Consider the following 11,887-nt stretch of genomic DNA (forward strand, 5'->3'; position numbering starts at 1 on the left):
CAGTGGACACTGAGCAGAAATTGCCATTGGTTTCTCTTGTAGAGATAGAGAGAGAGAGCAAGTGTGTGTGTGTGTGTGTGTGTGTGTGTGTGTGTGTGTGTGTGTGTGTGTTGTAATCAGTGAATCAAAAGATTCAAAGGGGGAGAGAGTAGTGATTCCACCAGAGCTCAGGAAGAGGAGGAGGGGGCGGTGGCCATGGCCCAGCTCGTCAAGGAGCCAGCTGGTGCTCCTGAATCACCGAGGCCTCCCATCCACCCACGCCGTCACCAGCAGGTGGGGACTGTCAGCCACTTTCTGGAAAATCTCAGCAAGTCAGCAAGGCAAGTTGAAAGAAGGAGCCAGTACCTCTCTGGGAGAGCCGTCCCTCCAGAGCCTGCCGGGGAAGAAGGAGCCTGGGAACTGACTTCACGCAGCGGAGTGGAAGCCTCAGAGCAGGAGAAGGTCCTGAAGGCCCGGCTCAGGCCTGGCGAGTCAGGCTCCAAGGGGTACTTGTCCTGGGCCTCGGCTTCCACGGGCAGGAGCTGCTGGCTGTGCTGCCTGAGCCCTGAGCTGAGGAGATCAGATGACTTGCCCTGGGTCTTATTACTGGGACTTTTCAGAGCCCAGCGGGAGCCCAGCGGGAGCCCAGGCCTCAGACCTGGCTGCTTTTCTGGGCACCACGCGCTGCCACTTCTCGCATGTTCTGACCGCCCCAGGCCCCTTCTCCTTTGGGACCAGTGCTGTTGAGCCTCTGAGGGTCCAGGAAGCGGGTGTGGTGAGGTGCAGGGGTCCTGACTATGGGTCTGACTCTGGATGGCGGCGGGACAGCATTTCCGGGCCCAATCCCCTTCCCCTGCCTGCCTGCTCTATCCCTGCTCCAGCTTGGGTGCCTCCACTCCCTGCTGTCCCCTACTCTTAGCTGTCCTCTCACCCTCTCCACCCTGCCTCAGGTCCTCCCTCACACACGCAGGCTCTGGGCTGGCAGCTGCTTTGGTTGTCTCCCCCACGCTCTCGGAAACCCTAGGTTCTAGGTTATTGTATCAGACCAAGAACAAAATCCACGCAGCAGTGAGCTGTGAGCACTTCCTGTTTGGCTGCTGAAGCATGAATTGGTTAGAAATAATGGCGGCTGACACCGCAGTACAGCCCCTCAGCCACTCCTCCTGGTGCACAGTGGAACCTTCTGGAAGGCTGGATACAAGCTATGCCTGCCTCTTTTCCTGGTTTCTCCTGCTGCCCCCAAGAACGGACTGCCTCTGGGGCTCACCCTCGGGTCAGAGCTGATGCCCTGAGGTTTAGGCATTGATCCTGTCATTCTGGGAGCAGGTGTTTTCCTCCCACGCATCCGTCTGTCCAAGTTGCTCCAGGTCCACAGCCATGAGCAGAGCCGTGACAGGAGCTGCTGCTATCCGTAAGAAGCGTGGAACTTCTGACTGGGAGTTGCCTCTTCCCTCTCAGGTATTATAATAACTGAAATGTTGTGCTTACCGGGTACTGGGCTCTGCTTAAGCACTACCTATATTAATCCACGCAGTCATGCTACAAAACGGATGCCATTATCATTCCCATGCTGTAGATGAGAAAACAAAGGCTCAGTGCACCTGTCTAACTTGCCAGGGTTACCCATCCATCCAGAGACCCAACAGGCTGGCCCGAGTCTTGTCTTCTGTCTGCCTCTCAGGATGGCCATCCATCCACATGACCATGTGGCTTTCAAAGAAACTGGAAAGAGACACCTGCTCCATGTGGAACAGGCACTGTCTGCCTGTTCATGTGGGCATGAGCAGCCCACCGGTGGGGACTGCTGGGTTCTCCAGCCTTCCACACATCCAGTGCCCCCTATATGCCCATATACCAGAGACTATAAGGCGCTGGGAGAAAACTTTATTCTTGGGCCCCTGGCAAGGTGCTTGCCTGACTTCTCCTTAGGACAAGTGAGGGGAAGTAGCCTGGAGGGTCTGCTTCCTGGTCTGGGGTGGAGATGTCACCTGGACTCTTGGGGATGGGGGTTTCCACCCCCAGGATAAGCTTACTACCTGAGTCCTATAGGTTGCAAGTGTGCTTATGTGTTTCCTCTCAACCTCACATAACATTATGTAGGTTTTGGAGTCCAGAACCTGCTGACAGTTGAAAGGGCCATGTTGCAAGTAACTGTGCGGACTTGCCATGACCTTATGCAACAGATTCTACCACGCATATGGAATAACGTCCTGAGGGCCCACTGGACTTTGGTGAAGCAAAGGTGAGCAAGAGAGATGCCAAACCCTGTCCTCGGGTTGCTTGGAGTCTGACAGGGCAGTGAGCACCATGAGGGCCACGCTGTGTTGAGGACGCACTCTGGACATTATTCATGAATAGCTTGGTTTATCACTGAGTAAAAGTATACAGTGTAGGGTTCTCCTACCAGCCTCCCTGGCCTCCTTTTCAACAAACCAGCCAGCACTGTGATGGACTCCACCCCGCATGCACCTGGGCAAGGCTCTGTCGCGAGGTTCCCTCTGTCACCATGTGGCTGGGCAGGACAGAAGGAAGGAGAGAAAGCAGCCATGCCCAGGTCTCCCAAGCTTTTGACATGCCCAGGTTCTCCCAAGCCTTTCACATGCCCAGGTTCTCCCCAGCCTTTGACGTAGCAGAAAACAGCTCTCTGTAAGGCAGATAGCTGCACAGACAGAAAGCTCTGCCATTTGTCAGCGGCTGCCGTACACTGAGGCTGCACACTGAGAACCCTGTGTTCTGAATGCTGGCGCAGGCCTTAGGGGGATGCAACCCCACCTTCCTTCTGCTCGAGACCCCAAAATGTGGGCTGGGCATGGGTGAGAGAAAGGATGCTCTTTCATTGCCCACCTCCACCCCTGTTCCTCACCAAACAGATGGAAGAACAGCAGACTTGAGGGACCTGCTGGGCAATGAGATTTTCTGCCTCAGTGGGTTTTCACTGGAGGCTGGGGAATGGAGCATCCCTTGCAGGGATGCAGAGGACTCAGATTCAGGAAGCAGGGACATGGAAATGGCCCTAAGGTGCCATTCAAACCTGAGGCAAAGCCCAAGGGTGATGTAGGCTTCCCTGCCTATTGTCTCAGTGTCACCGTAACAGGGCGGAGAGGGCACTCACTGTTTGTCTCCAGAAAACCAGACCCCTGTGAGGTCAAGTGGCCCATCCAAGGTCAGTGCCCTGGTTGCTTACTCATGATCCTGTCTGTACTAGTCAGGGTTCTCCAGAGAGACAGGGCTAATGGAATATAGATATGTAGATGTAGATCTATAGATATATGAGAGAGAATGTATTAGGGGAATTGCTTCACACAATTATGGAGGCTAAGAAGTCCCAAGACAGGCTGTTGACATGCTGGAGACCCTGGGATGCTGGTGGCATGGCTCAGTGCAAATCTGAAGACCTGAGAACCTCAGTGGGCTGCTGGTGTAAGTCCTAGAGTCCAAAGTAGGGAAAGCCTTGAGTTTTTATGTCCAAGGGCAGTAGAACAGTGTATTTCAGCTCTAGGAGAGACAACAACCAATTTTATCTTTTCTGTTTGTTCTATTCGGGCCTTCATCCAATTGGATGGCACACACACACACACGGAGGGCGGCTCTTCCCCTCCTCATCCACTCAGACTCATGCCAATCTCCTCTGGAAACACCCTCACAGGCATGCCCCAAAATAATGCTTCACCAGTTCGCTAGGTGTTCTTCAATCCAGCCAAATGGACACCTGACGTTAACCATCACATGGTGTCCTCTACGCCAAATTCGCTAAGGAGGATAAATCATCCTACAGTATGCATCAGAAAGGCGCTTGGGAAACCAGACTTGTTAGAGGAACTGCAGGCTCATCCAAGGGTTTGCCAGTGTAGCAAGTGAGTTGCGCGCTTCATGCTGGGTTGTTGGCGCTCACTGGTCTCCCTCCCACTGCTGCTCACCTGGGATCCTCCAACCCTTGATGACGGTGCCACTCAGGGGTCTGCTGGGCCACTCTCACTGTATATTCACAAGTGGGAACTTGAACCTCTGACTGGTGGTTTGCCGGGGCCGGCCACTGTAGAGTCCTCCTTCCACCCCTCTGAGTGGACGAGAAGGAGCAGGACAGGGAGCTGGCATTGTGTCCCTGGTGGCTCCTTCCAGCTGGGCAGTGGGGAAAGGCTGTCCAGCCAGTCAGGGCACATGGGAGCTCAGGGCTGTTTTGATGTCCAAGGCTGTGAGGCTTACAGCAGATGCGGTGAGGTTTCCTGCCCGAGCCCTCGGGCCAGATGGAGTAGGTAAGCAAGGATCTCAGTGACACAAGGCAGTGTTCACCATGATGTCTGCCTCCTCTCAGCCACCCTCCCTCCAAGTCAGGTCTGCTGCTGGGAATCAAAAGAAGTAGGATTTGTCAGAATTTCCGTTTGTGAGGCATAAACTTGTAGCACTACCACAGCGAAAGCATTTGTATGTGCAGTCGTGTTCTTTATAGATTTCTTCTTACCCATTATGTTTTAGTGTCTCAGATACATCTTGGCCTGATGTCTGATGGCTCCAGTTAAAAGCACGCAAAACTGCCACCAAAGCAGTGAAATGCAGATAACAGGGACAAACGGATTAAGAGGCATTATCACTTCGAAGTGTGTTTAATTAAGATGAATCTCTGCACAAGAAAACCTGAAAATGCCTGGAAACCTTACAGCTCATATAGAGAAAAAAAACCTATTAGAAAAGGTCCCAGCTGGGCGCAGTGGCTCACGCCTGTAATCCCAGCACTTTGGGAGGTGGAGGCAGGCGGATCACAAGGTCAGGAGATCGAGACCATCCTGGCTAACATGGTGAAACCCCGTCTCTACTAAAAATAGAAAAAAAATCAGCCACTCGTGGTGGCGGGCGCCTGTAGTCCCAGCTGCTCCGGAGGCTGAGGCAGGAGAATGGCCTGAACCTGGGAGGCGGAGCTTGCAGTGAGCCGAGATCGTGCCACTGCACTCCAGCCTGGGCGACAGAGCGAGACACCATCTCAAAAAAAAAAAAAAAAAAGAAAAGAAAAGAAAATGTCCCAAATTTGAGTCTTAAAAATGTACATGATATTACTAATAATGGATTGTGAAGCTGAAAGTTTTCTAAACTTTTAATTAAATTTATTATTTTGATGCTAGACTATCAACTGAACTATGTCCTGGAGGCTGTCACTTGTTTTTGTAAATAAAGTTTTATTGTAACACAGCCACGCTCATTCATTTACAAATTGTCTATGGCCACTTTCCTGCTACAATGGCAGATATGAGTACTCAATACATAGGCTTGGTGCCCAACACCTGAAATATTTGCTTTGGTCCTTTACAGAAGAAATTTACCGACCCCTGTGCCAGATAAAAGATTAAATTACCTTTTATATGTTGTATAGAAAATATGACCAAAAAAACCCTGCCTTATAAAGGATGACTACAGAGTTTGTAGCCAAAAATGTAAGAAAACACGTATTATATAATTATGTCAGGAAGTTAACTACAAAAAGATGTTATATTTCTATACTTTATGATGTTTGTGATGGTTTCAGCTCTTTAAAATTTGTAAGGATTTATTTTCTCATTCTAAATAATTGCTTTTATACCTAATTTTGCTTTCAAAATTTTTAATTCTTAAAGGAGTCTTATGACTATATTATCTTCAGACCTCACAAAACTTGGATCCACACCTAGCCATTGAGACCTCACATAGTACATTTACATTTTAGAGAATAATTCCCATACTGCATACAGGAAATTGGTGTATTTCAATTTAACTTGCTTGCAAAGACTTAAGAGTCTTATTATTGCACAAACAACAGTATCTGAGAGAATAGAAGTCAGTGAAGCCTTAAAGGAGCTGATCAAGTGACAGTATGAATGACAATAAAATCACAACAGGGTGTGGCTGCTCATACTAAAGCAAGGGGCTCTGTGGGACTGTTAAAACTGCCCTAGTTTCTATTATAAAAAGCCCCCACTCTTTGCCAATTACAAAATGAGCAACCTGCCCTGCCCTCTCTCATTCCCATTGCAATCGGCATGGCAATGCCAAGGGGGCATCCTCCCTTCATATTTGTGCAGGGCAAGAACCAAATTCCCTTATTCTTGGAGCTCCTGAACTCCAAACAGTGAGTGGCCTATAAGGTACCCCCAGCATGGTCCCTTCCTGTGGACCTCAAAGGAAGAGTGTGACCCTCTCTGCCAGGATGCCACTGACTGCCAGTCACAGAATGTCTGGTCATCACTGGCGTCTGTGATAATGACTCTGAGGGACGCCTCTTTTCCAAGGCTCAGAAACGCTCCCACAGGTTGCCAGGCCTATTCAGCATGTCTGGGGTTTGGGGTGTCTCCCTCATAAATCACGGAGGGCTGCTCCCACCCTCAGCACTTCACACTGCACAGGGCCCCAGCGGAAGGGAAAGTATACTTTTTCCTTACCACCAGGAAGACCTTTCACTGAAACACTCCTCTTCCTGTTCCCTGCATCACATGCCCACCCTGAGCCAGTCACAGGAAAACCCAACACCAAGTCAGTCCTGATTCCCCGGGCGTCCTGGGCACACATCATTAAAGAAAAAGGCAATGGTGTGGAAACAGGCAACCCTCAGTGTCATGTTTCGTAGGCTCCAGGTGCAAACCATTCCCATGGAAGGACTAAGCCTCTACAAAAGATTGGGCCCAGTCAGTGTAACCCTGGGGAATCTTTAAAATATCTCAAGTTGGTCCATAGGACACTGAGGTTACTGCCCCAGCTCTGTGTGGGTTTCTGAGTGTGGACCTGGATGGCTCCCAAGGCTCTTTGGGGATACTCACATAGTATCTCCAGCAGCACCTGTGAGTCAGAAGAAGGTGAGAGAGCTTCTGGAAGCATACAGACCTAGATGCTAAGATCAAACCCAGGACCACAGAGAACCTGTCCCAGCAGAGAGTGGCACTGTTTAGATCTTGGGACTTCCACTGTCACCTGTCTTAAGAGACAGGTGAATGCCAGGAGAGGTTAGCTGCTGATGCCGGAGAAATTTGTCAATGGAAAAGGTGGGCTTGTCCCAGGAAGTCTAGGGCATGATTCTCTAAATAGGAGGCAGAATTACAGAATCTTGGTGCCAAAGGAACCTTCAGAATTAACTAATCCAGGGTTTGTCAAATTTTTTTGATGATGAAGAAATAGATTGCACTGTGGTATGGTTTGAATGTCCCCTCCAAAACTCATGTTGAAATTTCATTGCCATTGTAACAGTATTAAGAGGTAGGACCACTGAGGGGTGATTAGGTCATGAGGACTTTGCTCTTATGAATGGATTAAATCCACAGAAAGGAGGAGTTCAGCCCTCCCTCTCACTCTGATTCTTTCTTTGCCCTTCCTCTAGGGGGTGATGCAGTAAGAAGGCCCTCACCAGATATCAGTCCTTTGACCCTGGACTTCCCAGCCTCCAGAATCATGAGCCAATAAATCTTTGTTCATTATAAATTACCCCACCAGGCTGAGTGTGGTGGATCATGCCTGTAATCCCAGCACTTCTGGAGGCCGAGGCAGGCAGATTACCTGAGGTCAGGAGTTTGAGACCATCCTGACCAATATGGTGAAACCCTGCCTCTACTAAAAATACAAAATTAGCTGGGCCTGGTGGCAGGTGCCTATTGTCCCAGCTACTCAAGAGGCTGAAGCAGGAGAAGTGCTTGAACCCAGGAGGCGGAGGTTGCAGTTAGCTGAGATTGCACCATTGCACTCTAGCCTGGGTGACAGAGAGAGACTCTGTCTCAATAAATAAGTAAATAAATAAATAAATAACTCCACCTGTGATATTATTATATTATAGCAGCACAAAATACATCAAGACGCACTGTAAAAGAGTACATACACCAGGCATGGTGGCTCATGCCTGTAATCCCAGCACTTTGGGAGGCCAAGGCAGGTGGATCATCTGAGGTCAGGAGTTTGAGACCAGCCTGACCAACATGGTGAAACCCCATCTCTACTAAAAATACAAAATTAGCTGGGTGTGGTCTCTCATGCCTGTAATCTCAGCTACTCAGGAGACTGAGGCAGGAGAAGTGTTTGAACCCAGGAGGCGGAGGTTGCAGTTAGCCAAGATCGTGCCATTGCACTCCAGCCTGGGTGACAGAGCGAAACTCTGTCAAAAAAAAAGAAGTACATACACAGGTGTATAAAACTAAACAATGGTTACACATAAACAACACTTACTTTTTTGTTCTATTTCATTTACATTTTAAGCACCATTCAAACAATCTGAAACCCATGGTAGGTAGCATCGCACATTGTGGACACTTCCCTTCTCACGCTGGTGATCCCCACAACAGACCACTTCGGTAAGGAAGAAGTGCTCCTGAAGCCTAAGGAAGTGCTCTTGCAATGCAGTTTCAAGTGAGAAAAGGAGGGTGCAGAAAAGGGGAGTAGGGAAGCGTGGGGGCCTGGGATAGAAGCCAGGTTCCTCTGACCACACTTTGTGTTATAGATTGGACTTTGAAATCATGTAACTGTTTGACATAACTATAAAACAAAATTAAACCAAAAGGAAAAAGAAAGCTACTTAAAGGTCAAAAGTAACATGACAGACATAAAGCTATGTATCAATTTGGTAGCTTAACCCGTGGAGAAACATACTTTCCAGGGTGCTTTAACAGGAAGCCTTGTGTAATTGAGTGCTTCCTCCCTAGTGAGATGTATCCTAAGGACAAAAAGAACTGCAAAGACAAAAAAATCTTAAACTGTCTTCAGTAATCACATTGTTGGTACTAATTTTCATATTATCGTCCTGAAATTATTATTCTGTTAGTTCTGAAGTGGTTATTCTCCAAAACATAGAAACAATGACTAATTTAGTAACAAATAACTCTCCTGACCCCTCCAACCCCACCCAGTGCCCAGACTGTGGTCTCTAAATTGCATTTTCCGCTGAAAGAAGCCATATGCTCTCAGAGCAACGCCTAACAAACTCCCAGTGCAGGGCAAGAAATGGACAACGGGAGCCTTCAAAGACTCCTTAGAGTGAGTAAAAAGGACTCAAGAGCCAGCTTGAAGAGCCTCATTGGCCAAAGATGGGAGAGTTTGAACATTAAAAAGAATAAAACCTGAAGTATTCAGTAACATTTCAAATGTGAAAACAAAAACCAAATATGGCTTCATCATAATGCTCAAACAAAACAAAAGGAAACAATCTTAATTGACCACTTTTGGAGAATGCTGCAAAGTCAAAATATTTTCTGAAAACTGGTATATAAAGGGGAAGAATCAGGACTTTTCTTGCCTTTCATGTATAAACTGTATCCCAGGAGAGCCAAACTGTGGATGAGCTAATCCATGCAGAGGAATGATAGAATTAGAAATTTCCACATTGCATTCCCCACTGAAATATCGGAGGAAGGTCACGATTATCAAGGGCTAAAACCCCTGAATAAAAAGCTGATGGGTCATGGCCAGGCGCGGTGGCTCACGCCTGTAATCCCAGCACTTTGGGAGGCCGAGGCAGGCAGATCATGAGGTCAGGAGATCGAGACCATCCTGGCTAACGCGGTGAAACCCTTTCTCTACTAAAAAACATACAAAAAATTAGCCGGGCGTGGCAGCGGGCACCTGTAGTCCCAACTACTCGGGAGGCTGAAGCAGGAGAATGGCGTGAACCCGGGAGGCGGAGCTTGCAGTGAGCCAAGATCGCGCCACTGCACTCCAGTCTGGGAGACAGAGCAAGACTCTGTCTCAAAAAAAAAAAAAAGCTGACGAGTTCAGGCTGAAAACACCCGAACCCTATAGTATATCCGAACATCACTAAAAGAGATAGAACCAAACATTATATGTGTGCTGGTGGAAATGCCTATCATCTATGAAACATTTCCAAAAACCTGCATTGAAATCTGATGGGTCCTCCACATCTAAATTACCTAAATATATCAGGAAATGCAGAGATGGAAGAACATGCTAAACAGAAACGGGGACCGGGGGGGTGCAAACAACATAATCCAGAATGTGGGACATTCTTCAGGAAAAATAACCTAGGTTCTTCAATAAATTACCGTAACATTAAAGAGAGAGGGTTGGGCATGCTGGCTCACGCAACACTTTGGGAGGCTGAGGCAGGCAGATCACCTGAGGTCAGGAGTTCAAGACCAGCCTGGCCAATATGACAAAACTCTGTCTCTAATAAAAAAAAAAATATATAAAAATTAGCCGGACATGGTGGTGCATGCCTGTAGTTCCAGCTACTCAGGAGACTGAGGCAACAGCATTGCTTGAACCCAGGAGGTGGAGGTTGCAATGAGCTGAAATCCCATCACTGCACTCCAGCCTGGGCAACAGAGTGAGACTCCATCCCAAAAACAATAAAATAAAATTAAAAAACAGAGAGAACAGAGAATCTGTAGATTTAAAGAGACTTAAGGGACATATCCAAATGCAGTGTGTGGATTTATTTGAACTCTGATTCAAACAACTATAAAAAATAACAAAACAGAAACATTTATGTGTCAATTAGGGAAATGTAAACACCAAGGGGATATTGTTAACATTTAAAGATTTATGGTTAATTTTGTATGCTGTGATAATGGAACTGTGGTTACATTTTTGAAAAGGGTGTATGGGAGGGAGTCCTTATATTTTACAAACATATTCTCTTGATACATTGCTACAGTGATGGCTCCCAGTGGGTTACTCCTCATTTCTATGCCCTTGTGATTCTCCTTCCCACATTAATGCTGGGCTTGGTCATGTCACTTGTTTTGGCTAATAGGACATTAGCAAACATGATGCAGGCAGAGACTTGAAAAGTGCTTGCACATTGGGGCTTGCCCTCTCTTGGAAAACTGCCACCACGAAAGCCTGCCGAAGCTAGCCTGCTGGAGAGGCCATGTGGATAACTGAGGCACCTTAGCCAACTGCCCAGACATGTGAGTGAGGCCATCCAAGACTGTCCAGCTCCACTCAAGTCACCAGCTGACTGTATCCAAATGGCAGAGCCCAGACAAAACCAACAGAAGAACCATCCAGCTGATCCCAGCCCAAATTGTTGACCCACAGAATTATAATCTAATAAATGATGGCTATTTCAAGCCACTAGACAAAGGCACTAGATAAGAAATGTAATTCTGTGGTATGTACAAAGGAAACTACAGATGTCTGGGGATTTGCTTAAAATAAAGCCAGGGGTGGAGTGAGTGGAAATATACCCGAAACAAGATTGATATATGCTGATAATTGTTGAAGCTGGTGCGGAATATGTGAGGGCTAATTTTACAACTCTCTCTGCCTTTGGTTTTGTTTGAGAGGGAAAATTTCCATAACAAAAAGATAAAACAGGCTGGGTGTGGAGGCTCATGCCTGTAATCCTAACACTTTGGGAGGCCAAGGCAGGCAGATCACTTGAGGCCAGGAGTTTGACACCAACCTGGCCAACACGGCAAAACCCTGTATCTACTAAAAATACAAAAAATTAGCCAGGCATGGTGGTTCACACCTGTAGTACCAGCTACTTGAGTGACTGAGGTGGGAGGATCGCTTGAGCCCTGGAGATTGATGCTGCAGTGAGCTGTGATCACACTGCTGTGCTCCAGCTTGGGTGACAGAGCAAGATCTTGTAGAAAGAAAGAAAAAGAGAAAGAAAGAGAGAGACAGAGAAGGAGAGAGAAAGAGAGGGAGGGAAATATATACACCATATTTTTTTAGAGAAAGAAAGGGAGGGAGGAAGGGAGGGAGGAGGGAGGAAGGAAGGAAAGAAGGAAGGAAGGAAGGAAGGAAGGAAGGAGAAGGAAAGAAAGAGAGAAAGAAAGAAAAAGAAAGAGAAAGGAAGGAAGGAAGGAAGGAAGGAGAAGGAAAGAAAGAGAGAAAGAAAGAAAAAGAAAGAGAAAGGAAGGAAGGAAGGAAGGAAGGAGAAGGAAAGAAAGAGAGAAAGAAAGAAAAAGAGAGAGAAAGGAAGGAAGGAAGGAAGGAAGGA

The 11,887-nt window shown here is 47.5% G+C and overlaps 1 protein-coding gene and 1 long non-coding RNA gene across 2 annotated transcripts in view; both read left to right on the plus strand.

Moving 5' to 3' along the window:
• The first annotated feature begins 365 nt into the window (after positions 1-365).
• On the plus strand, positions 366-4,599 carry LOC108531793 (uncharacterized). Its single transcript, XR_001886283.1, has 3 exons — positions 366-1,437; positions 2,080-2,221; positions 4,453-4,599. It is a non-coding gene; the product is annotated as an uncharacterized LOC108531793 (long non-coding RNA).
• Positions 4,600-6,952: 2,353 nt separating this feature from the next.
• Positions 6,953-11,887, plus strand: part of LOC108531789 (translation initiation factor IF-2-like) — a 14,459-nt gene continuing 9,524 nt past the window's right edge. The window contains exon 1 of the mRNA XM_017875401.1: positions 6,953-6,980. Within this exon, the coding sequence (XP_017730890.1) occupies positions 6,953-6,980 (28 nt within the window). The remainder of the gene's footprint in view (positions 6,981-11,887) is intronic.

This window comes from Rhinopithecus bieti, unplaced genomic scaffold, assembly GCF_001698545.2.
Source record: "Rhinopithecus bieti isolate Rb0 unplaced genomic scaffold, ASM169854v2 scaffold_9876, whole genome shotgun sequence".
In the NCBI taxonomy this organism is placed as follows: Eukaryota; Metazoa; Chordata; class Mammalia; order Primates; family Cercopithecidae; genus Rhinopithecus; species Rhinopithecus bieti.